The 24,719-nt window shown below is 47.9% G+C and overlaps 10 protein-coding genes across 11 annotated transcripts; 8 read left to right on the forward strand and 2 right to left on the reverse strand.

Annotated features, from left to right (window-relative positions):
* Positions 1-121: 121 nt before the first annotated feature.
* Positions 122-1,891, reverse strand: E1B28_003485 (uncharacterized protein). Of its 2 annotated transcripts, XM_043160473.1 has the most exons (7): positions 1,709-1,891; positions 1,492-1,655; positions 1,201-1,436; positions 985-1,143; positions 797-922; positions 571-743; positions 122-511 (listed from the first exon to the last, which is right to left on the reverse strand). In XM_043160473.1, the coding sequence occupies exons 1-7, from the start codon at positions 1,834-1,836 to the stop codon at positions 331-333; spliced, it is 1,167 nt and encodes a 388-aa protein (XP_043002430.1). In that variant the 5' UTR covers positions 1,837-1,891; the 3' UTR covers positions 122-330. The 2 variants fall into 2 exon arrangements, with proteins under 2 accessions (XP_043002430.1, XP_043002431.1); XM_043160474.1 differs by having other exon boundaries at positions 122-743.
* Positions 1,892-1,956: 65 nt separating this feature from the next.
* Positions 1,957-3,667, forward strand: E1B28_003486 (uncharacterized protein). Its single transcript, XM_043160475.1, has 2 exons — positions 1,957-2,490; positions 2,556-3,667. Exons 1-2 carry the CDS (start codon positions 2,025-2,027, stop codon positions 3,485-3,487), a joined length of 1,398 nt encoding a protein of 465 aa, XP_043002432.1. The 5' UTR covers positions 1,957-2,024; the 3' UTR covers positions 3,488-3,667.
* Positions 3,668-3,717: 50 nt separating this feature from the next.
* On the forward strand, positions 3,718-7,520 carry E1B28_003487 (uncharacterized protein). The gene is made up of 3 exons (XM_043160476.1): positions 3,718-4,471; positions 4,530-4,612; positions 4,676-7,520. Exons 1-3 carry the CDS (start codon positions 4,037-4,039, stop codon positions 7,125-7,127), a joined length of 2,970 nt encoding a protein of 989 aa, XP_043002433.1. The 5' UTR covers positions 3,718-4,036; the 3' UTR covers positions 7,128-7,520.
* Positions 7,521-7,985: 465 nt separating this feature from the next.
* E1B28_003488 (uncharacterized protein) lies at positions 7,986-10,633 on the forward strand. Its single transcript, XM_043160477.1, has 5 exons — positions 7,986-8,421; positions 8,488-8,667; positions 8,729-8,866; positions 8,923-9,349; positions 9,406-10,633. The coding sequence occupies exons 1-5, from the start codon at positions 8,223-8,225 to the stop codon at positions 10,226-10,228; spliced, it is 1,767 nt and encodes a 588-aa protein (XP_043002434.1). The 5' UTR covers positions 7,986-8,222; the 3' UTR covers positions 10,229-10,633.
* Positions 10,634-11,372: 739 nt separating this feature from the next.
* Positions 11,373-14,268, forward strand: E1B28_003489 (uncharacterized protein). Its single transcript, XM_043160478.1, has 8 exons — positions 11,373-11,668; positions 11,729-11,867; positions 11,927-12,511; positions 12,568-12,690; positions 12,745-12,924; positions 12,990-13,127; positions 13,185-13,626; positions 13,680-14,268. Exons 3-8 carry the CDS (start codon positions 12,427-12,429, stop codon positions 14,044-14,046), a joined length of 1,335 nt encoding a protein of 444 aa, XP_043002435.1. The 5' UTR covers positions 11,373-11,668; positions 11,729-11,867; positions 11,927-12,426; the 3' UTR covers positions 14,047-14,268.
* A 314-nt stretch (positions 14,269-14,582) lies between these two features.
* Positions 14,583-16,298, forward strand: E1B28_003490 (uncharacterized protein). Its single transcript, XM_043160479.1, has 6 exons — positions 14,583-14,836; positions 14,894-15,058; positions 15,115-15,237; positions 15,297-15,473; positions 15,527-15,664; positions 15,723-16,298. Exons 2-6 carry the CDS (start codon positions 14,962-14,964, stop codon positions 16,229-16,231), a joined length of 1,044 nt encoding a protein of 347 aa, XP_043002436.1. The 5' UTR covers positions 14,583-14,836; positions 14,894-14,961; the 3' UTR covers positions 16,232-16,298.
* A 1,155-nt stretch (positions 16,299-17,453) lies between these two features.
* E1B28_003491 (uncharacterized protein) lies at positions 17,454-17,762 on the forward strand (the record flags this gene model as incomplete). The annotated part of the gene is made up of 1 exon (XM_043160480.1): positions 17,454-17,762. The coding sequence occupies one exon, from the start codon at positions 17,454-17,456 to the stop codon at positions 17,760-17,762; it is 309 nt and encodes a 102-aa protein (XP_043002437.1).
* Positions 17,763-17,929: 167 nt separating this feature from the next.
* On the forward strand, positions 17,930-19,864 carry E1B28_003492 (uncharacterized protein; the record flags this gene model as incomplete). The annotated part of the gene is made up of 7 exons (XM_043160481.1): positions 17,930-18,110; positions 18,168-18,298; positions 18,359-18,454; positions 18,509-18,668; positions 18,729-19,123; positions 19,179-19,591; positions 19,654-19,864. The coding sequence occupies 7 exons, from the start codon at positions 17,930-17,932 to the stop codon at positions 19,862-19,864; spliced, it is 1,587 nt and encodes a 528-aa protein (XP_043002438.1).
* Positions 19,865-20,088: 224 nt separating this feature from the next.
* E1B28_003493 (uncharacterized protein) lies at positions 20,089-22,193 on the reverse strand. The gene is made up of 2 exons (XM_043160482.1): positions 22,048-22,193; positions 20,089-22,000 (listed from the first exon to the last, which is right to left on the reverse strand). Exon 2 carries the CDS (start codon positions 21,998-22,000, stop codon positions 20,315-20,317), a length of 1,686 nt encoding a protein of 561 aa, XP_043002439.1. The 5' UTR covers positions 22,048-22,193; the 3' UTR covers positions 20,089-20,314.
* Positions 22,194-22,216: 23 nt separating this feature from the next.
* Positions 22,217-24,682, forward strand: E1B28_003494 (uncharacterized protein; the record flags this gene model as incomplete). Its single annotated transcript, XM_043160483.1, has 6 exons — positions 22,217-22,370; positions 22,439-22,838; positions 22,905-23,532; positions 23,594-24,120; positions 24,183-24,343; positions 24,411-24,682. 6 exons carry the CDS (start codon positions 22,217-22,219, stop codon positions 24,680-24,682), a joined length of 2,142 nt encoding a protein of 713 aa, XP_043002440.1.
* Positions 24,683-24,719: the final 37 nt, after the last annotated feature.

Here is a 24,719-nt window from a genome sequence, read left to right on the forward strand (position 1 = left end):
AGAAGGGCATTATCTGAGTAAATCTTCCGGTTTAGAGCTCGTTTACGTAAACGAGTGGCGCCACTCGGATCATTCAACCAAAGAACGGATAGTTTAGAGTATGAAAGGCAAGGAAGCGCTGAGGGGTTCTGCCAACGTCAGGTTACGTTGGTAGTCTTCTGGGCGGTTTCAAGCGAGCGTCTTCCTTGATAGTGTAAGTGTTCATTTGAACCTCCTCGTGTTTGAGTGGTAGTCTTCTCGTCGAGTACTTCGAAATAGGGGGGAAAGGTAGTATTAGACAGAAACGATAAATGGTACAAAGTACAGTATATACTCAACATCGCATCACGATCAAGCAGATATAAGAACTTCGGGTTCGATCCGTTTCTCGACTGTATAAAGTTTATTCACCCATTGTTCAAGCCGTTGAGATAGTCCTCCGATCTGCTCTTTGGACAGGACGCGGGGCTGTACCCATGTGATCTGCGCTTTTTGCTCAACTTGGTCCATCGATCCTCGGATGAGCTTTAGACTGTAATAGAAGTGTGAGCGACGGTATAGGGAGAGTTGATTCGCTACGAAAGATCAAACCTCAGAGCTTTCATGACAAGATGCTCGACTTCATCGATCGGGAGCCGCGTCTCTTCGGCAATAGTTTGGAAACTCATCGTCCGGTTGCCTGCTTCACGTTTGAAGATCGACTCTATCAATGCCATCAAACAGATCTTTTGTCGTAAGAAAGCGTAGTTGTCTTGGAGTATGCGCTAAAGCGGTATAAGAGATCAGCGACTCTTTTACTGAGCGTTCTGACACATACTTCTTGAGGGAATAGTGGTGCTAAGGCTTCAAACTTGCCTATGCTACCTTCATTGAAGGTAAACAACAGCTTCTTGATCCATTCATACGGTGTATTATCCAGCGCATCCAATATTGGGTGCATCAGCTGCAGGGGAGATAGGTCATCAGGGATTACGATGAAGCCTTCAAACACGATGGGATGCACACCAGTTCACCAAAGTTGTATATCGAGTCTCCAAGGAATGCAGACACTCCTAGATCGTGTGCGCGTGCTAACCGTTCCTCCGCTGTCATATCTGTCATTGGATCGAGACAAGCAAGGTAGAGAAGCGAGTTTCGGTAGTACGGCGCGTATTCGGCTTTGGCCTGAAAGAACACTCTCAGTGGCTCGTAAATGCACTCACAACGCAGGAGTCGACATACTTTGTAATAATCTGCAGCAACACCATAATACGCAGCATTCACACCGGTGTCCACGCCCTCGAGATTATCCAAAACTTTCCAAGCAGAATCCATATCTATTTTTGTCCCTTCCAAGTCACCATATAGCAACTTGGCATGTGCAATTGTTGCTAGAAGCAGTACGTAGGCTTCCTGTGACTTTTCCTTGTCTAGACGCGATAGCAGCGAGGTGAGGAAATTGAGATGCGTTTGTGGATCTGTAAAGAGCGGTCGGCATTATGACATCGTTTCCGTAAAATGATTTGGACGAACTATCAATTTCCTTCGATGCTTTCACACCCAACTCAACCAAGCGTAGTTGGTTCAGCTTGGCCTCAAAGTCCGTTACGAATCTCTCAAACACATGGACCTTGTACGGCTTGGACGCAGGATGATCATAGAACTCAAACAGCTTCAGCGTCAGCTGGTGCCACAGTCTATCAACAGGCCATGAATCAGTAACCCACAATGTTATTATCGGAATACTGACTTTTTAGAGTGTAACGTCCGGAAACTCTCGAAAAATGGATGTAATTCCGCTGGCGTGCCAGAGAGAGCCTCTTTGATAAATTCATCAAGTACAAGTTTCGGTGCGGGTTTTGCTTGATCTGACGACATTTGTGGTCGAGAAACGATAACCAGGAGGACCACCGCGTTGAGGGCGACGCGTCGCTCTGACTTTGGTTGTATTTGGCAACATCTTTGACGCCTAGGCCCCCTAGCCGTCGTCACCGTCTTGCGGTTGTCAACTGTCATGACCTGAGACACGCTTTAATCTCGTTCTTCACTCTACTCTTCTCCTTCCCATGCAAAATATTGAGCCGATAGCAGCTCAGGCGCAGAGCACACTACGGAGACGGATGCACGTGCTGGAAACTGCTCACAGAAAGTCTACAGAGGAAAGCTCTCGAAGAGAAGGAAGCCGTTCAGAGGATCCTATTCTATCTCATACGGACTACGAATCTGGCTCAGGCTCTGAGGAATCTTCTGATGACCAGATTCCTCAGGATGTAGATTCCCCAGGGCAGGGAGGCGAGGAGACTCAGAGCATACAACCCCCAGGGCCAAGCTCAGAGGATCAGAAAAACATAGAGCCCAGACCCGCCATTCCTTCTTATTCGCTCCCCAATGATCGCTCCTGGTACCAATTTGATCTCACCGTCGTAGCTGCACTGGTTTCACCTATTGGAAATTGGCTCACTGGCGGCGACCATGTTAAAAATGTGCTCCTTGTCTCATTTCTCCTGTTCTATCTTCACCAGATAATTGAAGGTGTGTTGTTCTTCATGTCTTAGAGGAATCAACGGTTCTTTTATTAATGCCGTGTCCTTCCGCAGTGCCATGGTCACTGTACCATAACGCTCGTCCTAGACAGCGGCCTCCTCATATTCGTTCGACTCAAACGTCTGCGGAAGCCCGTTACAGAGCCCTGGCATCTTCTGAGCTCCGAAAGTTCGAGTTTCTCCTCTTGACATTCGCCATCTTATCACCGTTCATCGGTGCCTATCTCGTTCAGCGCGTATCGTCTGCTGTGTTAGGCGACAACACGTTCTCCTGGTTCAGCATCTCCTTATTCGTGCTTGCTACAGGTGTTCGTCCCTGGAGCCACGTCGTTGAACGCATTTCCGGGCGTATTACGGACTTGCACGATATCGTGCATTACCCCGCTCATCACCCATCTAACAACAGCGACTTTCGGACTGAATTGGACGAACTTCGCAAACAATACCAACAGCTAACCTTAACCATCGAACGTATTCATCAGAAGAACTCGACCAGTACACAAGAGATGTACGATTACATTGATGATGCATTAGATGTTGTTGAGAAGACCGTGAAGAGGCAAGAGAAGAAATACGAGAAACAGGAAGGCAAATATAAGGATTTGGAGACGGCGCTCGATACTCTAGAAAGGAAGAACAGACCGAAACCCCCGGCGCTGGTCGTGAACAATGATGCATATGCTCCGCCCTCTTTGTTGGAACGCCTCTCACTGCTTTTTCCCGTTTTCCCTCTATGGCTCCTCTTTCATTCCCCTTCGAAGAAGAGTGCCTCTGAAGGTCGAACGTCGCCCTCGTCCACAGTCACTCGGTACTCTGTTCGATCACTATCGTCCCCTGAGGGGCTGGAGACCATCGTGGAGGAGAGTGGGACACCTGACAGCGAGATCTCCTTTATGAATTTCCCCGCCAAGTTGTTCCTTCGATTTGCGTATTTTGCTACCTTTCCGCTCCGATCCCTCTCCAGAATGATTTTAGGATATTCGTGAACCCTCTTTTCGTGCATTCATGGTATTAGTGGACTCTCCTCGCTTCTGTAATTATATGTATGTATGGTGTACATAATGATCTTGGCCGCTGTACGTATGTTCAATACGTTTGTTATTCGCTCGCATAGTACGTATCATGTATGTATGTCCATGCAAGCGACATACGAGTTATGATAAGTACTGTATCAAATAATTACGTGAGAAAAAATTTGGCGTTCGGCAATGTTGCAGCTGTTTACAACGTGCCCAATTACCTTCACTATCTCTTTTCTCTCAACGTTGGGCCCTGCAGTTTGGTTCTGTCCTCACCACGTTTCATCTCACGTCTTCGAAGCTTACTACGGTTTCAAGCCCGTGGACCGTGACGGTGAGCGGAGAGGAAGGCCCTTACGTCCGAATCCATACGCCTGCCATTCCACCCGACAACACAGATAATCTTATTCCTGGGTAGCACATTCATCAATCACAACAAGAATAACTCACTTCCAGAAGAAAAAAACGATAAGATCTCCCGTTCTCTATTCTTCATTTTGTCGACGTGAATACACCATGGTGTCGGGGACGATTCTCAGTCCCTCTTCATCTTCCTCTCCTTTAACCGACCAATATCTCTCTTCGTCGTCCAAAGGCAAATTCATGTTACAGCCACCGTCTTCTTCGACATTCTCCTTCACAGCACCGTTATTGTCACCCTCTTCATCCTCCACGACGACGACTACTTCAGGAGCAGCCACTCCCATGAAGCTTAGACGTGTTTCAATGGCTTTAGCTTCTTCCCCAAAGGTGGTTCCGGAGAGCACATGGAGCTTTCGTGACGACACAGGCATCGAAATGCATGTGGCAGAGACATGTTTAATGCCGGAGAAGAAAGGGAAGTTGAGGAAGATAGCAGCTGATGCGGATGATGATATTCTTGCTGAGAAGAAACAAAGGAAACGATGGTCTCCGGAGGAGACTCAGATGCTCGTAGATGGATGCAATAAGGTATGGTTTTGCATGCGCTGTTGCGGCCGTTTGTGCTCAACAGACCCGGTTACTTCAGCACGGTGTGGGGAATTGGAAGACAATTCTCGGAGACCTTGAATTCAAGTTTGATAACAGGTCACCCGTAGACCTGAAAGATAGGTGTGTTTGGCATTCTCTTGTAACAGTCTTCCGAATCCCATTGACTTACACCGTCCTTTCAAGGTTTCGTACGTACTTCCCAGATGCTTATAAACAGCACTACCCAAACGCCCGTACCCACTTGTCCAGCAAGATACGTTCCACTCTCCCAGACGGGACCTCACTGTTCGAGAAGACGCGTAGCAAGAAACGGAGACCGTTTACCGAAGAGGAAGACCGCGCCTTGAAAGCTGGTTACGAGAAGCACGGCACCGTGTGGGCTGCCATCGTTAAAGATCCTATATTCCAAGAACAGAACAGGCGTTCTACCGATTTGCGAGACAGGTTCAGAAATGCTTACCCAGATCTTTATCAAGCAGCGGGCTATAAACCGAGAAGCGCAGCGAAGAAAAAAATGGCCTCTGCCGGAGAATCCTCAGGCTTTACCCTCTCGCAAGCCAGGATGCCTATTCGTGCCGCAACTGATGATCAATTATCGATGGCTAGTTCATCTACTCGGCGAAGGAAGCGGAGGAATACCAGCCAAGGCCTGTTACGTGGTGGTACGAAGAGTGTTCCGCAGAGCGCATCACCATCAGAAGATGAAGATAGCGACAACGAATTTATCAAACCTTCCCGTGCGACACGCTCGAACAGTAGTCCCCTCAATTCACTCTACTCGAGCACAAGTAAGATTACCTCTACCTCTGAATCGTCCTCTCCTGTGAAAGGCTTTTTGGACGATGATATGGGCCTCCTCAGCATGGACACAGACACCCTTTCGGATGTTCTGACACTAGCCGATTTTCCCGACACATCACACTCCGAAAACGATGCTCAATCACAGGCGTGGTCGTCAGGCTTGGACACACCTGTTCATTCACATCACACATGGGCTGGCTCACCAGCATCCTCGCATCTATCTTCGGATTACTTGTTATCATCACAATCTTCGCCTTTCCAAGGACGTAATGAAGGAATCGTTGGTGGAATGGGGATGATAGGAAAGTCTGCGTGGGGAACTCAGGATTGGTTCTCTGCAAATCCTAGACTGGACAGTAGTGGTAGCACCACTAGCTCCTTAGTACCAGAGAGAGGTTTCTCACCCGCGTCGCCTTTCTCATTCAGTCACAGTCATGGAATATTCGACCGATATGATCTCATGCCGGCGGGCAACTCGAATGATTTTTCTTCAGAAGTAGGAGTGGGAGAGTCGAGACAGACGTTCTCGGACGAGATGTTTCCTCCGAGCAGTGGTTTCAGGGGTTTCACGCATCATTCGGATTATGCAGGGGATCTTATTTTCGGCGCGAGGACACATCAACCGCAAGCATCATCGTACTATGAGTCTGGATTTGGGAACCTGGGAAGCGAAGGGCAAACCATGGGATTGGGGTTATCTGGCATGGACACGTCGACAGGCATTAATCCAATGCAGCTTCATACGCCTGCCTTGCCTGGGATTGATGAGATTGAGCTGACTGGGATCACTCTGGATGATAATGCTCCAATAGATGCTCAGGTTGTTGATGATTCCGGGATTGATATGAATATTCTACATGTCCATTCACCGACGAAGGATGACACTCTTCGCAAGTCGCAGCTCCCTCACCACTTCCATCTTCCACCTCCGAGACCTCAATCCGTCATGTCGGAAACGCGACTCATTTTTGATGATCTGGTCGACATGTCGGGTGTAGCCCATATGACGCCACCTGGAACTCCTCTCTCACAATTCCGACAGAACCGCAAGCGATCAGCTAATTGTAATATTCATTTCTCAAGGTCTATCTCAGTCCCACCAGGGGAGAGAAATCACATTCCCAGTCCTCCCAGCAGACCAGTCCAGATGCATTCCAATTCTCAACCGGAAATTTTGGCGGACGGACGGGGTATGTTCAAAAACGAAGTCCCTTTCACATCAGACGACAGTCGCATGTCAATATCCCCATCTCGTTCTCATCGCTCCCCATCACCGCTGCTTTCGTCTTCGGGCTCGCTGCAGAATCCGCCATCGTTCTCTTCTCTCTTCTTTGCATCAGTCTCCCATCTGACTGGCCACCAACAACAGCCAGTCAATGGAGAGCACTCTGGTGATAATAATCTCCCATTCTTGGATTTACACTATGGCGGAATGAGTATGCCACCACCACCCGCCGTGGATGAATCTCGGAACTATCGACAGGCGTTGGATCTGGCTCAATCCGTAGCTTCCTCTTTGCCTAAGCCCACTAATGGGTCTGTTATTGGTCCTTTGGTAGGCCAAGGACAGGGGCAGGCTACCGCCACTACCGATCCGAGGTCTAAGCCTACGCGCATGTTCAGGGGACGTTCTGGTCTTCCAAATCCCGATCCTAATCCCGCCCCCCCAGCCTCACCTTCTACTATGTCACCTCCATCTGGCCGGATGTTTTTGTCTAGCCACCACCGAGGACAGAGTGCTGTTTGTCCACAGGATCTTATGCTCCGCAGTGATAATAACAAGCGAAAGAGGGCGAGTTGGGATGGGGCGCATTTGCTCAACTCTGCTTGCTGAAGTACTTAGTATCGGTCGCTTATGCCGTATACGTACCTTGTTGATTATCTTGAGTTTCCCCCGTATTTTTCGACTTTTTCAACTTTGTTTGCAAGTCCTCTTTTCTTCTCTCTCTCCCCCCACACATAGTATACTTATTTCCCAGTCCTCTTTCGTTCCCTCGCATCTTCATCTCATCCTCACGTCCAGGATCCATACTAGTGTAGTAGTGTTTCGATCGTGATTGGTCGCCTTCGTTTCATATTGTTCATATCGTCGCCGTCATATTTTTTCTCTACCCGTTTAGCATTATTTGACTGTCCGTCCGTCCGAGACGGCGTAGGTGTGAGAATCAGATTCCGGTGACTACACGCACGTGGACATTGCTCTCAACGTTCTCTCAACACCCATCTCCCTCGACGCAAACCTCAAGCGAGCGACAATCGCCCGAGGAAATAAAGCAGTGATTTCTATTCTGTCATCTTTCTTGGAGGATCCCCTAATATGCATCAGGAAGACAACGAAAATGACTCAGATCCTAGGTTGAAGATCACCGACTGCTGTCATAATCTTACGCTGCCATCTCCAAGTCGTCTAGGTTTATAAAGATGCGAGTGGGTGTACTGTGTCTGTCAGGCATCCTTGGAATTTACTGACTAACTGCGTCGCAAAATGCTAACTGTTGCCAAACTGGGCCTCCCAAACGAACTTCCATTCTGGGTAACGGCACATCCGGAAACTTACGCCTACCAAATATCTTCAAGCTCAATATGCAACTTCCTTTGTCTAGAGTATAAACATAAACACGCTATCGTGTGGTACCTGAAGGCCTGATCCACAAAACAATGCATAACAAGCTTCACTAATTCCGAGCGGACTTCAACGTTTAAGGCCAACCCGGGCACCTTGTTTCGAAATTGGGTGTTCACTTGTGCTACCCAGGGATCCGTGTACTCGTGAGCAGTTTCTCGCCACATTTCGTTGTGGTAATCACTATGCCTCGTCCTTGTTTTTATCTTCAAATATGACTTCCGTGGAAATGGATTTCATCTCTCCCCCACTCCAGTGAATGATTTTCCATACCTAGCTTCATTTCGTCCTTTCTTCCCCAACGTCATGATAGTCGCACTCCCTGTCATATCATTTCTATGTTTTGGATTTCTCTGCCTGTGTTTGCTTGGCCCTCATGTCCGGAGCGACGTCCCTCAACTCAGCCTCATACTCTGGCTTATTGTTGGCAATGTTATCCACGGGCTGAATAGTTTAATATGGTCTGGCAACACTGATATACATGTACCAGTCTGGTGTGATATTGGTCGGTGGTAGTCCACAATTATCTGCTTCCAGTCGACACTGATCCGAATTTCTGTATTGTTTCTAGTAACAAAGGTTCTTATAGCAACAGGATTTGCGATTCCAGCGTGCTGTCTGTGTATGGCTGCACACCTTGAACTTTTGGCCTCACATCGTCCGTTCGTCACTACTAGACCTGCCCGTCGAGCTCGTTTGATTTTCAACCTTACAATATGTTGGATTATTCCAGTAATCTATAGTTTACTACGTGAGATCTTGAATTGTGCCTTCTCTTTTCAGATGTGAACTGACGATCATCATCATGACAGACCTCATTGTGCAGAACCATCGTTTCGATATCGTCAGGGATTTTGGCTGCAGTGCTGCCATTCATAGTTCTATCCCGTCTGTTCTCGTAGTGTGGCTGCCATCGTTTCTGTTTTCTGTGGTTTCCTTCATCATCTCCGGTATGCGGTCCTCATGCTCTCCCGACTAGTGTCATCTTGACTAACGAGCCGGCAAGGAATCTCTCTTCACCACTCGTTCCAAGTCTCTGCATCTCGCTTCGAAGAGCATATTCTCAATCGCCTTAACGTGGCTCCATCACTCTATTTGCGTCGAATAACCTCGGTCTTCATACTCACGATAGTGACCATAACGTTCTCCGTTTTCATTCTCTTCACGCGCTCTGATTTCCGGTCATTCGCTTATTGGGAAGCTCTACATGCTCATTTCAAGGAGATATTTGTGCTGGGACCATCTCCTGATCGCAGTCTAGCCAAAATGATGTGGTGGCTCATTCCGACTGTCTCTATCGCGTATATTCTGCTGTGGATTACTGTCGGTGAAGATGTACGAGATGTCGTGAAGGCGCTTAGGTCTGGCAAGGTCACCTTCCCATCGTTGCCACGACCGGTGTTGCCTAAGCCCCGTTCCATTCTCCCTATTCAGTATGCCGTTCTTCCCTTTCGAGTTCATTCCAGCCTAGTTACAATCCTTTTGTTAGTCTAGGAACTCGAAAGAAAACCACGAAATCACGGCCGGTGTACAGGCCACAGCTTGTAGCGCCGGTTCTTGTTTCAGGTTGGGATGAAATGTTAGATTTGCATGCTCAGAGATCTTGCTCTTCCCCTCCTTTCAAATCTTCATCTTCCTCTCCCTCAACCACTCCCACCAAATCTCCTCTTGACCCCACCGCTCACCCTCATTTCTCCGCAGCTGTTTCGGAGCGTTCATCTGACTCCGAAGGCGACAAAAAGTTTACTATCTCGACGCTGGAGTACCTCACTTCGCCCGCAGCTCGATCCTTAGGCTTGACTTCCCCTGTACTATCATCTCCACCTCCCGCCTACCGGTCTCCTTTTTCGGAGACAAGCCATCTCTTTGTACCCTCAGACCCGTTCTCCAAATCACCTGAAATCACAAAGTCAATTCCGGACGATGTGGCGTCTACTTCGTCATCCCTCTACGATATACCTTGGCCCGCTCCTCCATCTATTGTCACGGAATCTGGTTGTTTGGTAGTTCCTCAGTTACGTCCCCACTCGCCCGCGTTGTCTGACGCCAGTTTTGTCGGAACTACTCCCAAACGTTCTACAACTCCCCCAAACCTACGCCATCCACCGTTCCGTGGGCCTAGCATCTATGCTATACCAGATAAACGGGGTGACGCAGCCCCGGGAGCTGCGAAGCAATTGTCCCGCACCCAATGCCTACATCGGGAGCTTGGATTGTCGAGACTGAACGTTGGTATCGACAAGAAACGTTCTGCGGAAGCTATATATATGACTGTGGTCACTCATGAAACGCGCGAGCCTAGAGCCCTATGATCCTCTCCTCTCTAAAGATTTTGTATTCAATGATACTATGATTTTTTCTTCTGAACCTTAAGGTGCCTTTAATTTCCTCCACTTTTTGCATATTTTCGTTATACACACCCATTCTTTCCATGTAGCATTAGTTATCACAAGCTTATGACCTGGCCCTTTGTGCCGAGTTTTTTTGCATGTTTATACACCTGCTTACTTGTGCTCTGTAGGAGTTCTGCAGGTAGTGAACAGCATGAATCACCCATGGGGGGAAAGTTTGTGTCCCTTGGCCCACTGTATTCATATCACATGACCTGTTCTGTGAACATCCTGTGTCAGAGGCGTAATTACACCTGTCCTACCCGTTACCCATGGAAAAAAGTATGGTGGGTATGGGACTTGTACAGGGTGACTAATCCATTCCAGCCCCATCCCATGCACAGGAAAACCCACCAACCCGTGCTGTTCCAACTTCCCTATCTGCAGGTATGGCCATGCTCTATCCCATTTTACAGGTACAAACCCATGGGGAAAGTATTCTGTGCCAAATCAGTACATGTTGTATAGTGGGTGACATAAATAGCAGGTGGAGGACTTGTACTGTGTACAGAACTTTGTACAGGGTGGCCTACCCCATTCCCTCCCTGTCCCATGCACAGAAAAACCTGTAACCTGTGGAAAAACAGTACAGTTAGAGAAGGGGAGAGGAGACAGTGAGAGATGACAAATTATTACCAAAAAAGTGTGTGGGAATATAAAAGTTACATCTCATAACAGTTGAAGTATAGATGCATGTCAGATAACAGTAGGAATAAATAAACAGGAACATGAAAAATACTACGTTACTGTAGCTCAAAGGGAGGGGACATTGTCGTGCACGCAGGAAATTTCGATCTCCGCTTTAATTTACCCTGGTCCTGTCGCATAGATCATTTTTTGGAGATAATCGCTGATAATCGCTGATAATCAGGTCTCTTTGTCCCATTATATATAGGATATGTAGCGAACCAATTCCCTGTTTTCATCGGTGCTTTGCATCTCTTTGCATTCGCGCTTTGAGCGTGCTTGTACATATTTCAGCAAAGGCATGGTCCAGAGTAAACTAATGGCTGCGAAAGACAATAAGCAAAGTCGCGATCAAAACGTGACCTCAACGAAAACAATAAGCGCAGCGCGCTTCATAACCTGTGCGTTGCATGAGGCGCTCTTGCACACTCTTTCTTCCCTGCTCCCATACTTACCAGTTCTTCCTCGTCGTCTTGAATTCACTCGTCAGCTGCAAACCATACCAGAAACAATGCCGAGACAGTAACTGTCTTGGTTAGCAATACCGTTCTCGGCCTTTTTCATTCAAGTTTCCCATACCAACGCATGTTTCGATGTACAAGGCCTCCTGAGTGCTTGTACTTCATGCTGGTAACGCGCTAGTCTCCAGATGCAACATTGTACTTTGACCAAATAGTGAGTAATATTCCTCCCAGATTGGTGAGCGTCGTGGACACTGACTTGGTTCGGAACAAGACCGCCCCGCCTCCCGAATGACGAATGTTGGACCGTACATTGTCGACGTTGTATTCAGAGTCCAGTTAAGCATGGTTTTCGGGGTTCTCCCATTAGCGAAGTCCGCTTGATTGGACCCGGTTATGTAGACCCGGTGAAGGTGCGTAGATCCGTCTTGCCTTCCATGCATTCAGTCGCACTAATGTTCCCGCCCACTAGATCTTATTGTTCTCTATACGAGGACCATTGGCTGTTGTACCCAAGTTGTACACTACTTTCGACTGCATATTTTTTTTTTCAAATGGAAGTAACATTGAAGCCCGCGTTCCCCCACGATCCCGGTTTTCGCAAATTCAAACTACAGTACTCCAGGCCTTTAACTCTTTTACCGTGGTCCCACTCGTGCCTCCCTACCCCAAAATTATTGCATGTTGTTGTGACATGTGGTCATTCCTCTTAACAAACTTACGTCCAAATATGGTATTCCCTGTTTTGGAAAATTCAAGGTAACCACCGAATTTGGATGCATGTTTGCACTATTCGTCTCTACCGTACACAAGGGGACGTCCAAAATTGCGTACAAGGTGGAACGATTGAGGCATTTGCTCTTAAAGCTGAGGAATGACCCCCGGTTGAATTGATTCCCTCCCACCAGCTGAATCGAACCATTGGGTGACTCCTTCGTACTCAAGGTTCCTCCAGCCCTCCAAATCTTCACCATGGCCTACCCAAATGAAGTCTACACGACCTTCTCTTTATTCTCTCTTATTTTGGTGATAATTCCTCTTCCCTGGCATTTGGAAGGTACGCAAACTATAAACCTTCAATAGACTCTATTCTTACGACGCCTGTCGGTGCAGCATGGAACACTGGCACTTGTTGCTTCATGCTTTGGGCTGCCGCTTTAAACCTCAATTTCTTCGTAAATTCAATCGTATGGAACGGGCAAGTCCTCAACTTCGCGCCGGTGTGGTGCGATATTTGTAAGTCGTAAACAAAAAGATGGTTTCAATATCCCGATTAATAGCGTCTTTTAGCCACGGTAATTATCGTTGGGACCAACGTCGCGCTGCCCGCCTGTTCCTTGTGCATAAACCGACGACTTTACCATATCGCTACCACCAACGCTGTCACTGTCACTCGTGCTGAGAAACGACGCGCAATCATCGCAGACTTCGCCATTTGCATGGGTATCCCTTTCCTGAACATGATACTTCGTGAGTCAATTGATCCTTACTCTCAAGCTCTAAACTGAGTTATTCAACGCAACTTTTTCGTTTAGACTACATTGTTCAAGGACATCGTTTCGATATCTTCGAAGACATTGGCTGCTGGCCCTCTACCTATGTAACCTGGGTCACCTTTGTTTTGATATTTTCATGGCCTCTCGCGATCGCCGTTGTGTCTGGTGTGTACAGTGGTGAGTTCCTATTGCTCTTAACTTGATCTTTTGTTAAAAGTCCCTTTCTACCCTCAGTCCTCACATTGATTTCCTTCAACAAGCGCCGCCGGCAATTCAAAGAACTCCTCTCGAGGAACAACAATTTGAACCCCAATCGCTATCTCCGCCTCATGTGTCTTGCTAGTGTTGATGTCGTCTTCACCATACCAGTTTCCATTTGGTCCATGGCCAACAACGTCCGGCTTGGAGTACACCCTTGGGTTTCCTGGGAAGTCACCCATCTCAAGTTCAGCAACGTCAGGTTGATTCCTGCCTTGCTTTGGAAGGCCGATCCTGTGCAGTCGATCAACTTAGAGTTCACGCGTTGGGCGATCATTGCGTGCTCGATTCTTTTCTTCATGTTCTTTGGCTTCGCGGACGAAGCAAGGAAGAACTATCGTGCAGCTGTATCATCTGTCCAAAAACGCGTCGGATATACTTCCACCGGTTCAATGACGCTGACGGGTACTGGTACTGGGTATGTTGTGCAATTTTCATTTTCCAAGTACGCGCTAATACGATTTGTTGTAGCAAATCAATGACGTCTTCTTCCAACTCTACCACCATGCCCGTCTTCGTGAGGAGGGAAACTCACAGAAAACGTGACTCCCTCGAATCTTTTACCGATGTCGCCTCCGTCCGTTCGGAAGGACGGGATTTCAGGGAGAAGCAATTCGATCAATCGTTTGGGACTTTGTCGCTCTCCGACGTTGGAGGTACTCTGGCGGATACCCAATCATGTCCCTCGTCACCTGCATCGTCCTTCGGCTCCGCGTCTTGCATCGAGTCGCAGTACGATAAAGACGAGCAACCCGATATCGAGATTTCCTCGTTGAGGTACTCGATTGCACCACCAGAAGCTGCGCATCTTACGAAAGATACCTCCGGCATGGTGTAGATCCCGTCTCCCTCCCCCCATCCCTTAATTCATTGACTTTATATCTCTTTCATACTTTATATCTCACTTATACCCCCCTTTCGAGAAAAAACCCATACGGTTTTTAGATCTGGTTTTGTTTAGGGTCCACTCTGTCTCAAACCACACTACTGTATCCATAGGTCCTCTGTTTTCCTTACAATTTTCCTTACAAAATGACAATGCTGACATGACAACGCGAAACCCTGGACCCCCGGCCCTTATGAATCAATATCAAGCGCTGAGATAGTCAGGTTCAATCGAAGATGAACATCACGTTAGGATTGAGCACTATTCACTATGAAGACGGGATCGAGTGAATATGTTTTGACGAGACGTGAACGCGATGATGGTGCAACATTGCCAGTGCAAATTTGTGGCAAATCCCCACAACGACGTCGCCAGTGAGCCTCCGAGCGGCGGTCAAGTAACAAGTTCGTTCCCTTGCGTGGAGGTCAAATTTATGTAAACGCATCAAACGCGAGTGAGGCCAACACGGGTCCTAGTCACGAGGTGAGCGAACCCTTTCTGATCAACTTGATTGAACCTCAAAATCCGCACTTTACAGCCCTTTGCATAAAGGTCGAGACCGATCAACCCTCTATTTTATACAGAAATCTACAATACAAACTTCCCGTGATTAGTGGGAGAATGAACGGAGCAGCGCTGTAACCGCAAGTGAGAGAAAACCGACTGGCGACGATTCACGAATTGGCCGGTAGGAGAACACAACAGTTGAGAAGATCCGGAGAGGATAGAGAATGGCGCCAAGGTGCGTATAATTATAAGGTACATGGTTGCCAATCAGTCTCGACCTTTATTCGCAAAGGCCCGCCATAAAATCTCGCGATCCGTTGTTGAACGTTGGGCTCCTGCTCAAGAGTCAAGACTTGAATCATGTCCCACTACCCCGGCGTTGAGGTTTACTCGTGTTTTTCCCTCCTTGCTTTTCTTCTGTTCATAATTCCTAGTCTTTGCGCCTGGCACTTGGAAGGTGCGAATAGTTTCGGTCCTGACTGCAACTCCGTCTTACCGCGCCTGCCTCTTTAGCACGAAACACTGCACTTCTCTGCGCGTCAGTCTGGGGCGCCATTGGAAGCCTAAACTTCTTCATTAATTCCGTCGTTTGGAACGGGAGAGTGGATAACTTTGCACCCGTGTGGTGCGATATTTGTGGGTCTTGAAATGTTGAACCTTCGTTGCAACGTCTTACTGGAGTGTGCGTGTATTAGCTTCAAAAATTCAGATCGGCATGAACGTCGCATTTCATGCCTGCTCCTTGTCCATGAACCGACGACTTTACTATATCGCCAAGGGCGATATTGCCGTGACTTCGGTTGAAAAGCGGCGCACAATCATGGTAGACTTGAGTATCTGTGTTGGCATTCCTGTGTTACACATGATCCTTAGTGAGTACGCTGCACACATGGATTTCAAATGCTTTCATAATTTATTGGCCCAGATTATATTTCTCAAGAATATCGTTTCGACATTCTGGAAGATTTTGGCTGTTTCCCTTCCGATGATACGACCTGGGTCTCGTATTTCTTGCTCGTCCCATGGCCCCTTGTTATTGTCCTCGTGTCTAGTGTGTACTCTAGTAAGTCGCTTTCGCCCGGTTTCCTAGTTCCATTTTATTGACAACCGTTTCTATGTAGTTCTCAACTTGAAAGCCTTCAACCAGTACCGCAAGCGTTTTAAAGAGCACCTCTCTCAGGTTAATGGCTTGAATCCCAATTTCTATCTCCGTCTCATGTGCCTGACCGGTACAGACATCGTCCTCACCATTCCCCTCAGCGTCTGGTTCGCCGCTACAAATTCTGTCGACTTCGTCCCTTGGATTTCCTGGGAGGAAACTCATCACAACTTCTCCAGGATCCAGTTTGTTCCTGCGCCGCTCTGGGAATTTGACTCGGACCAAGTAATGGCTTTGGAAAGTACGAGATGGTCGGTCGTCATGTGCGGGTTCTTGTTCTTCGGGTTCTTTGGCTTTACGACGGAAGCAAGGAAGGCGTACCGTACTTTGTTTTCTCATATCTGGAGGCGGTCCTTCGGACACAAGATGTCTAACGAGGCTATGGAACCCGACCTCGTTTTCGACTTTGCACCTTTTCAATCCCAACATTCAACTATTCCCCAAAGCGGTGCTGTTCCGGTTGAGGTTTGACCAACGTCGCCTGCTCGCCGTTGATACTAATTAGCTCAGTATTTCATTCTCCCCATTTACCTGGTGTATCCGTACTACATAATTTTTGACGTGATTTAAACGTCGTTCAATCCCGTAAATTGATATATAAATTTTGTGATGGTGGCAAAAACGACGGTCCCTGGGGAACTTAATCCCGCGCACAAGATTCTCCCGCTCCCTCATTTCATCTCGTGCTGTTTTAAGATCTAACGGGTGGGAGTGTTATAACGATGATTATCACCCCCCAGCGTTACACCATATGGACGAGTAGAATCCGAGTAAAGACATGCACGTGGAAACGGGTAGGCTTACTGGGCCGCAACCGGTCGCCTGCTACTATCTGGGTATACGATGTCAGTTGTTTTCTTTTAGGCTGGTCGAACCGCAGCGTTCCGATCCATTATCCCTGAACTCCTCCGGTCCCCGGCCCCCAGGGGGACCTAATCCATGGTCGCTCGTTGAGCAAGTGGGGATAGTTTAAGCCCTCACCTTTCGTCCCTTACTCTGAGCTCATTTGGTGAAATCTAATCAGAGTCTCCGTCAATAAATCTAGTGATTGGTGCACAAAAGTGCCTCCCAACGGTACTGAGCAGACAATGAGATGTGCAGCCACCCGGCCTATAGGCCACGACCGCACGAGGCACTAAGGGCCCATGTCCATACTTGATCCGAACATTCTGGTCCAGGGTCTGAGCCGAGCACAACAAGGAGGTACGGTTTGTGGTTATCGGGATGGCGCATGAATGATTAACATGTCTAAGTGTTTGTGACGGTAGCGTCTAGGTGCAGTGCCTGACGTCGGCGGGAGGCGGGGGCTGCTGTTAACGTGCAGCTCCCGGTAAAGCAGTACAGCTGAGCTCTTGAATAGTGCTTCAAACATAGCGCCTGCTTCAATAATTAGTATACACTCTACATAGAAAGTAATTGCGAGAAGAAATAATCTCCCGCTGTGGCGCGGGAATTGTGGGAAATTCGGCCGGCAACTCCCGAGGCGTGCAGGTCGTGACCTCGCTTGGACCTACTAGCGCTCTCAAAGCGCTCTTAACCATTCCATGGCATACATGGACCCGCAAAGCATCCTTCGACTACCGCCTTGTCAATCGAGCGGTGTACGACGTTTAACTCCTCCTCTTAATCCCGAACTCCGTTTCAACGCCTCTCAGTCTCCGATGGAAGAAAAAACTAGTCCAGACTCCATGCCATGATCCATCTGCCACCGCCGTGCCCATACTTGACCCATGCTCTACTCTCACCTTATGATGTGCAATCTTTTACTTCAGTTCTATTCCCAGCAGAAACCTTTGATCATTTCTCAAATAAGATTCTGGGACTTAGCTCGCCGACGTCAGTCAATCTTTCTGTCCAAGTCAGATGTCGCGGCAGCACCCACAACTGCTTGCTCCTCCCGCCTTCCGCCATGTCGCGTGCTTTTTCGACCACTGTGCCTCTGATTTCCGCACAAGACCACACCATGGAATCCGAAGGTGTCAAGTTGTGCGTCCGATCCTAAGCACGGACCAATTTGGTGGAATGTCTATTACGCAGATGCAAGCTCTGGGAGTATAAAAGGTGATTGTTCTCAGCTCAATGAATGCCAGAATCCCAGATCTACAGTTTTACTCAACAGTTACACCTACATCAGCAACCTTTCCTTCGAAATTTCAAAGTCGATCTAGAATGATAAATACCGCTATATTCGTCGAGTTACTCCTTTCGTTCCGCACCTTTATCTTTGCTTCGGCACTTGCGACTGTCGTCGTTTATTTTCAATCCTTGAAGGAATATGTCTTTGGCCGGAAACTGGTGGATTCCAATGGGAATTCTATCCCTTCAGGACCTATCGGTTTACCTATCGTTGGTGAGTCGTTCTTCTTTTGAGGTTGACCGAGTGGTAGCTCACATCTACGTGATATAGGATCATTCCCGTTCCTTACTCGTTACCCTGAACTCACTCTCGATTATTGGGCAAAAAAATTCGGCCCCCTTTACTCGGTGAAACTTGGTAACCAACTATTTATGATTATCTCCGACCCTCATATCGTCAAAGTAAGCAACAAACCTCAGCCCTCTCTGCATATTGCTCACGTAGCTTTTCACAATCTTTAGGACCTTATGGTCGCCAATGGAGCTATCTTCTCGTCCCGAAAAGAGATGCACTTGAAATCAAAGATCATCTTTGCCGGTCGAGGAATTACCGCAACCGTGGGTTCTTTCTTCCTCCTCCCAACCTCACTTTGAGCTCAACACGCTCTATAGCCCTACAACGACCGATGGAGGAAGCATCGTCGTATTGCCTCCACTTCGCTCATGTCTCGTGCCGTAGATGGATATAACCATGTTCTCGATTACGAAGCTACAGTACTCATCAAGGACATCCTGCAGCACAGCAATTTCGGCAAATCACCCGTCAATCCTCGTGAGTTCACATTTTTGGTCTCCCTTTCAGGATCGTTCAACTTGCGCGTCTTCTTCGCAGAACCCCACGCTGGACGATGCAGTTTGAACAACATGTTGACGGTCGCATTCGGCATGCGTACTGACTCCATCGACCATCCATTGGTGGCTAAGGCTCTCAGGCTTTCTCGAGAATTTATGAACTGTACTGGACCCGTCTCCAACTTGACCGATTTCGTCCCGCTCTTCCAGAAGATTCCTGGAAACTATATGATCACCAGGGCCCAGCAGCTTCACAAAGATCTGGTTGAGACTTACGGTGGAATGATACTGGAAATTGAGGCTCGTATGAACGCCGGAGAGAAGGTTCCTGACTGTTTGGTCAAACATCTTATCGAGGTTAAGGAAGAAGAACAACTCGACCACCTTGACATGGCTATTCTCTGCGCTGCGTTCATGATCGGAGGCGTCGAAACGGTGAGAATGCAACAATTCCGCCCAACATCATGGTAACTCATCCTATTCTAAATAGACCGCTTCTATCATGCAATGGTTCTCGGCCTTGATACCAGCGTACCCCGAAATCCAAAAGAAAGCTCAAGATGAACTCGACCGCGTCGTAGGCCGCGACCGTCTCCCGACCATCGCAGACGAAAAGGACCTGCCCTACATCCACGCCATCATCAAAGAAGTCGAACGTTGTCATAACCCATTCTGGCTTGGAACTCCTCACGTCAACAATGCTGATTTCACGTACCGTGGACAGTTCATTCCAAAGAATACGGTTCTTGTTTTGAACACTTATACGATGCATCATGATCCTGTGAGGCATCCGGAGCCGATGAAGTTCAACCCGGAGAGATATGTTAGGGATTCTACGCTATCCTCCGAGTCTGCTAACCTTGCGAACCCGTATGAACGTGACCACTGGATGTTCGGTGTTGGGTGAGCAGTGTTTATTCGTCGGTGTTTCATCCTCGTACAAGGATGTTTACGTGACTTTTCAGCCGTCGTATCTGCCCAGGAATGTGGGTCGCTGAACGTGAAATCTTCTTGGTCATCGCTCGGCTCCTCTGGGCATTCGATATGAAGGAGATACCAGGTGAACCCATTGATTTGAAGGAGTATGATGGTCTCTCAGGTCGTTCGCCTGTTCCCTTCCGAATCAAGATGGTCCCTCGTCATGAGAAAGTCGTTGAGGTGCTGGACCGCGAGTAAACGGGTACGCTTTCTGTAGAATATAGGGATGAGTACTACTTAGAATACTAGAATACTTAGTACACATAGGGCTATTGTATACATTTTTAATTTGTGTTGTTCTTTGTATAATTTTCTTTTGTATTAGATCTGGCAGGCCGTCTTCAATTTCAAATTGTGTTTTGAACTAAATCGGTATTACAGAGTCAAACGACTCGTTTCCAGACAAGAAAGATTCCTATCGACGCCAACAAAGGGGACTTGTCTACCAATCTATCAATACAAAAGTACCAGTACCGTGCTCCAACGAACTGCGGATTCCAAGGAGTCTCCGTCCAGAATCCAAGCCTCTTACAAAACGATGGAAAGATGGAAAGATAAATGTTCATGGAGAGGTCATGTGAGTTACTGGAATGTTTGTCCGACACTACCATCTCAAAAGTCAGCATTTCACGTTTCTGTAGCTTAGTGTCATTTGTCCGTGGCAAGGAGTATCTTCACTCCCTCCTGCCCCAGACGCCTTATCTCCTCCACTGTATGTGGTTTCAAGTCAGGGTTTGCTTGCGGAGCGTAATAGAAAACGCGAAGGTCTGTCAACGCACGAACATCATCAACAGTACTAGAAAGGCGGCTAGGACTCCTTGAGCTCGCCAAAGCGAATACATTGGCCAATGTTTCAGGGTCCAATCGGATGCCAACAAACGAAATCTGTTTGAGGTTTGGGAGGACCGCATTCTGAGGCGTATAAATGAAGTCACCGACTGTTGCTGAGATGAAACTATCGGGTAATGGGGTGCCATCAAAAAGCAAGATATTCGCCTTCCACTTGCCCCCAAACTCGAGGTACGATAGGTGAGGCGTTGTTTCTAACAGTATGGAGAGAGGTTCCCAAGCGTCTTTCTGACAGTGGACAGGGTGAATGAAAAGTGACATATGTCGTAGGGCCGTGGATGAGCGTTGCAGCATAGCGAGCAGCGGTGGATACCATTGCGTTGGGTTGTGAAATGCTCTTGCGCATGCTAGCTTGAAGGTTGACAGAACCGGCATCGTTAACGACGAAAACAGTATTGTGAGTATTGGATTGTCCATTTTCGGTAGTGCACCATCGACACAGAATGAAAGCGACTGTAAAGAGGGCATTTCAACACGACGAATGATGTGATCAAAGTTCCCAGAACCGAGATCCTGAACTTGCGACAATGTAAAAGAACGAAGGCTCCTGGAAAGCTCGAGGACCTGGAGAAGCTCTGCTGCGTCATCAACGTCCGTGAAGCCAATGACTAACGTAGTAAGTCGAAGATAGGGCAGTGAATTGCGGGGGAGTTTTCTGGGTTCTGGGAGATAGACCTTCGTAAGCTTCGGAGCGTGACGTAGTGCCCGCCAGAACGGACTATCCCAGTCCATTGGATGACTGGATGGTATGAGTGCGGCATCAAAGTAGAAGGAAGATAGGCTGTGGAACGTGAAATGCGGTCCTTGATAACGGGAAAGAATAGTATAGTCATCGAGTTTCAACGATAACCACTCGCATCGTGGAAAATGACGCGTCAATAATTCCCAAGTGGCGAGACTGTTTTTCGCCCAGTGTTGCGCCGATCTCACCGTCACGTGAAGAGTCAACGGAGACGCTGCTCCGTTTGCCAGGAAAGTCTCAACCAGCATTCTGTCACCCATGGAGATATATCTCTCTCCAAGGAGATTTACATTTATTGCAGACCAAATTTCAGGACAGCCTATGACGATTGACCTCCAGCGAGAGCAGACTTGAAGGAGTGCAGTTCGATGTCTCGCCTGACGATTGGGGGGATCGATTGTAAGAAAATAGCCATCCTTAGAACACGCCAATAAAAATATGGTCCTCCAGACCTCTACGGGTACCCGGCGGTGGATGGAGATAGTAGAGCGACGCTTGAGAATGATGGCTTCCAACCGACTTTTTGCAACTTCCAGCCTTTCCAAAGTGTGCCGTTGATGTCTGATGGTACTTTCATACTGGTGCAGTAGTTGCGACTCCTGCTCCAAAAGGTCCGAAGTCTTGGTGACTTGTTCCTGCGAGGGTACGTGACTGGAATGAAGGAGTATGGGGTCGATTGGGTGGAACTGAGTGTCTATGTGATGTTGACATCTTTCACATAGAATGATTCCCCTGTTCTCCATCTAGTTTTCCTTCAGTTCGATGGCTCGTAAATCGAATTAAAGCATACCTAGACTCTTGCTTCCTAGATAAGCAGTTCAAAACAGTTGGAAAAGGTTGACAATCAGACATAGGGGCAGGTGGGCTTGAGGTTGCTTGAGGAATTAGACTTACGTAAGTTCACACGGGTTTTTCCGCAACAAAATTTTTCAGTCGCGCACGGACCAACCTAAACTGTGATGCAAACATGTCGTCCGGTTTGCTCTCTCTGGAGGGGTCTGCACTCTCTTCCTCGTCAAAGATTCATAATATCGCAACATAGGAACTATGCAACCGCTTCCAGTGACATAACACCGCCCGAGAGGATTAGGAATATCGCCATTATTGCCCATGGTATGTACTCGAACCTAACACTTTACCCACCTGGAGCTTTCAGAACAGTAACTCGTGTTGTTTTTCAGTTGACCATGGTAAAACGACCTTGGTAGATCAACTGCTTCGTCAATCTGGTACCATTAAACGTCTGAGTGCTCTGGAGCAACTACAGCTCACACCAACGTCCCAATCGGCTTCTGGAACTACCGCGGATAGCGTCGTCGATGGAGGATTTATCACTCGTGTTATGGATTCAAACGACCTCGAGAGGGAACGCGGTATTACCATCCTATCGAAATGTACAAGTATCATGTATCAGGGGAACCTCATAAACATTGTCGATACACCAGGACACGCGGATTTCGGTGGTGAAGTCGAGCGTATTATGAGTATGGTCGACGGTGTTGCGCTTGTTGTTGATGCTACAGAGGGTCCGATGACACAGACTAGATTCGTGTTGTCAAAAGCTTTGAGTCGTGGTTTGCGGTTCGTTTTCGTTTGTCACTGCCATTTCACTATCTCTAACGCATGTTATACTTGTGTTTTTTACAGGCCACTAGTTGTCATGAACAAAGCTGATAGACCGACATCTCGACCCACGCAAGTTGAGAACGACTTATTTGACCTCTTCGCAACACTCGGTGCAACGGATGAACAAATGGAATACCCCCTTCTCTACGCCTCTGCCAAACAAGGCTGGGCTCAACTCGAACCGCCTGTAATTTCGTCCTCTGAACTCGGTGCCACCCCCCTCGAACCATCATCGCCAGTAGTAGGTTCGGTAGAGGAAATCGGTACACAGATGACGCCTCTTTTCGATACGATACTATCCCATGTTCCTCCACCAAGTCATCTTTCACGAACGGACCCTTTCTCGATGCTCACCGTTCAGATTGAGTCTGACCCATACGTTGGCATGCTCTACCTCGGCCGTATCCACTCTGGTGTGCTTCGGGTTGGAGACAACCTTTTGGCTCTTGACGCCGAAGGCAACAAATGCGGCGAAGGAAAGGTCAAAAGGATTTTCAGCCGTGTCGGTATGGAGAGAGTCGAGAGAGATGTTGCGGGTGCGGGGGAGATCGTCAGTATTGCTGGAATCAAGATGAACAAGGGTGGAGGTGTGAATGTCAGCTTGGTAGCAACAGAAGGATGGGGTGAAAGGGGACTCAAACCGCTTGCAGTAAGCTTTTCCACCCCGATTATATCCAATTTCAACAAGCGATTTAGTTCTTTTCCCCCAGACTACCCCAATAGACCCACCCACCATTTCCATGTTCGTTTACCCCAATGACTCCCCATTCGCAGGCAAAGAAGGCAATAAACTCACCTCCCAACTTATTCGTGATCGAATCTACAAGGAAGCTGAAACCAACGTCGCCCTGAAAGTTCTTCCTGGTCCAACCTCAGAATCTATCGAGCTTCGTGGTCGTGGTGTCCTTCATCTAGGCGTACTCTTCGAGACCCTCCGTCGAGAAGGGTTCGAGTTGACCATTGGACCCCCCAAAGCTGTGATGAAGCCAAATCCCGACGCACAAGGGAGGAAAGGCTTACATGCGATGCTTGAGCCTATCGAAGCCTGCACTATATACGTCAAAGAGGAGTACGCCGGGAAAGTTATCGAAAAGTTGACGATGAGGAAGGGAGAAATGACTTTATATGAGAATGGAGATCCCGAAGAAGGTTGGGTCAAGATCGAAATGGATATCCCGGCGAGGGGATTGATTGGTTACATGGCTGGAGAGTTTAAAAACGACGTTCATGGAGAAGGGTAAGTGTTGTATCCGCCTCGTACTGTTCTTGAGGTGAACTAACGGGGTATTTCTCTTCCAGAACTCTGAACCACTACTTCAAGGATTACCAACCATACAAGGGCTCTATCGATACTGGAAGAAATGGAACTCTTATCTGCATGGCTCTAGGCGAGTCATCTGCCTATGCTATGGCTCCCCTTCAAGCTCGCGGAAATATGTTCATACATCCCCAAACCAGCGGTTCGCATCTCATTTTTCTTCATCAGCTGTACAATCGCTTTACTGACTCAAACCGTATACGGTATAGTCTACCCTGGCATGGTCATCGGTGAATGCTCCAAATCTCAAGACCTCTACGTCAACCCATGCCTGAAGAAGCAACTGACGAACATCCGTGCAGCTGGCGCTGATGAGAAGATCGTAATTGCCTCCCCCAAAATTATGAACTTAGAGGAAAGCATGGCGTACATGGCTGACGATGAATTGGTAGAGATTACACCGCACTCTATTCGGTTGCGGAAGTTGATTATGGATCCGGACAAAAGGAAGAGGATGAATGCCTCTTCTAATAAGGCTTAGACGGCCCTAGAAAGGTTCTGAGGTGACCTCTAATTTA

This window comes from Marasmius oreades, chromosome 11 (genome assembly GCF_018924745.1).
Source record: "Marasmius oreades isolate 03SP1 chromosome 11, whole genome shotgun sequence".
Classification (NCBI taxonomy): Eukaryota; Fungi; Basidiomycota; class Agaricomycetes; order Agaricales; family Marasmiaceae; genus Marasmius; species Marasmius oreades.

What these genes read in the sequence shown, in the direction of transcription:
- E1B28_003493 (XM_043160482.1), bottom strand. Translation starts at nt 22,000, where the DNA reads ATGGAGAACAGGGGAATCATTCTATGTGAAAGATGTCAACATCACATA.
- E1B28_003486 (XM_043160475.1), top strand. Translation starts at nt 2,025, where the DNA reads ATGCAAAATATTGAGCCGATAGCAGCTCAGGCGCAGAGCACACTACGG. An exon ending in TCTTCACCAGATAATTGAAG is followed by an intron (nt 2,491 to 2,555) that starts GTGTGTTGTTCT and finishes GTCCTTCCGCAG; the next exon opens with TGCCATGGTCACTGTACCAT.
- E1B28_003490 (XM_043160479.1), top strand. Translation starts at nt 14,962, where the DNA reads ATGTCCCACTACCCCGGCGTTGAGGTTTACTCGTGTTTTTCCCTCCTT. An exon ending in TTGCGCCTGGCACTTGGAAG is followed by an intron (nt 15,059 to 15,114) that starts GTGCGAATAGTT and finishes CTGCCTCTTTAG; the next exon opens with CACGAAACACTGCACTTCTC. An exon ending in TGTGTTACACATGATCCTTA is followed by an intron (nt 15,474 to 15,526) that starts GTGAGTACGCTG and finishes TTATTGGCCCAG; the next exon opens with ATTATATTTCTCAAGAATAT.
- E1B28_003485 (XM_043160473.1), bottom strand. Translation starts at nt 1,836, where the DNA reads ATGTCGTCAGATCAAGCAAAACCCGCACCGAAACTTGTACTTGATGAA. An exon ending in TTGCTGCAGATTATTACAAA is followed by an intron (nt 1,144 to 1,200) that starts GTATGTCGACTC and finishes GTGTTCTTTCAG; the next exon opens with GCCAAAGCCGAATACGCGCC. An exon ending in CACCACTATTCCCTCAAGAA is followed by an intron (nt 744 to 796) that starts GTATGTGTCAGA and finishes ATACCGCTTTAG; the next exon opens with CGCATACTCCAAGACAACTA.
- E1B28_003489 (XM_043160478.1), top strand. Translation starts at nt 12,427, where the DNA reads ATGGCCTACCCAAATGAAGTCTACACGACCTTCTCTTTATTCTCTCTT. An exon ending in TCTTCCCTGGCATTTGGAAG is followed by an intron (nt 12,512 to 12,567) that starts GTACGCAAACTA and finishes CTGTCGGTGCAG; the next exon opens with CATGGAACACTGGCACTTGT. An exon ending in TTTCCTGAACATGATACTTC is followed by an intron (nt 12,925 to 12,989) that starts GTGAGTCAATTG and finishes TTTTTCGTTTAG; the next exon opens with ACTACATTGTTCAAGGACAT.
- E1B28_003487 (XM_043160476.1), top strand. Translation starts at nt 4,037, where the DNA reads ATGGTGTCGGGGACGATTCTCAGTCCCTCTTCATCTTCCTCTCCTTTA. An exon ending in TCGTAGATGGATGCAATAAG is followed by an intron (nt 4,472 to 4,529) that starts GTATGGTTTTGC and finishes CGGTTACTTCAG; the next exon opens with CACGGTGTGGGGAATTGGAA. An exon ending in CCCGTAGACCTGAAAGATAG is followed by an intron (nt 4,613 to 4,675) that starts GTGTGTTTGGCA and finishes CGTCCTTTCAAG; the next exon opens with GTTTCGTACGTACTTCCCAG.
- E1B28_003488 (XM_043160477.1), top strand. Translation starts at nt 8,223, where the DNA reads ATGATAGTCGCACTCCCTGTCATATCATTTCTATGTTTTGGATTTCTC. An exon ending in ACCAGTCTGGTGTGATATTG is followed by an intron (nt 8,422 to 8,487) that starts GTCGGTGGTAGT and finishes TATTGTTTCTAG; the next exon opens with TAACAAAGGTTCTTATAGCA. An exon ending in AGTAATCTATAGTTTACTAC is followed by an intron (nt 8,668 to 8,728) that starts GTGAGATCTTGA and finishes TCATCATGACAG; the next exon opens with ACCTCATTGTGCAGAACCAT.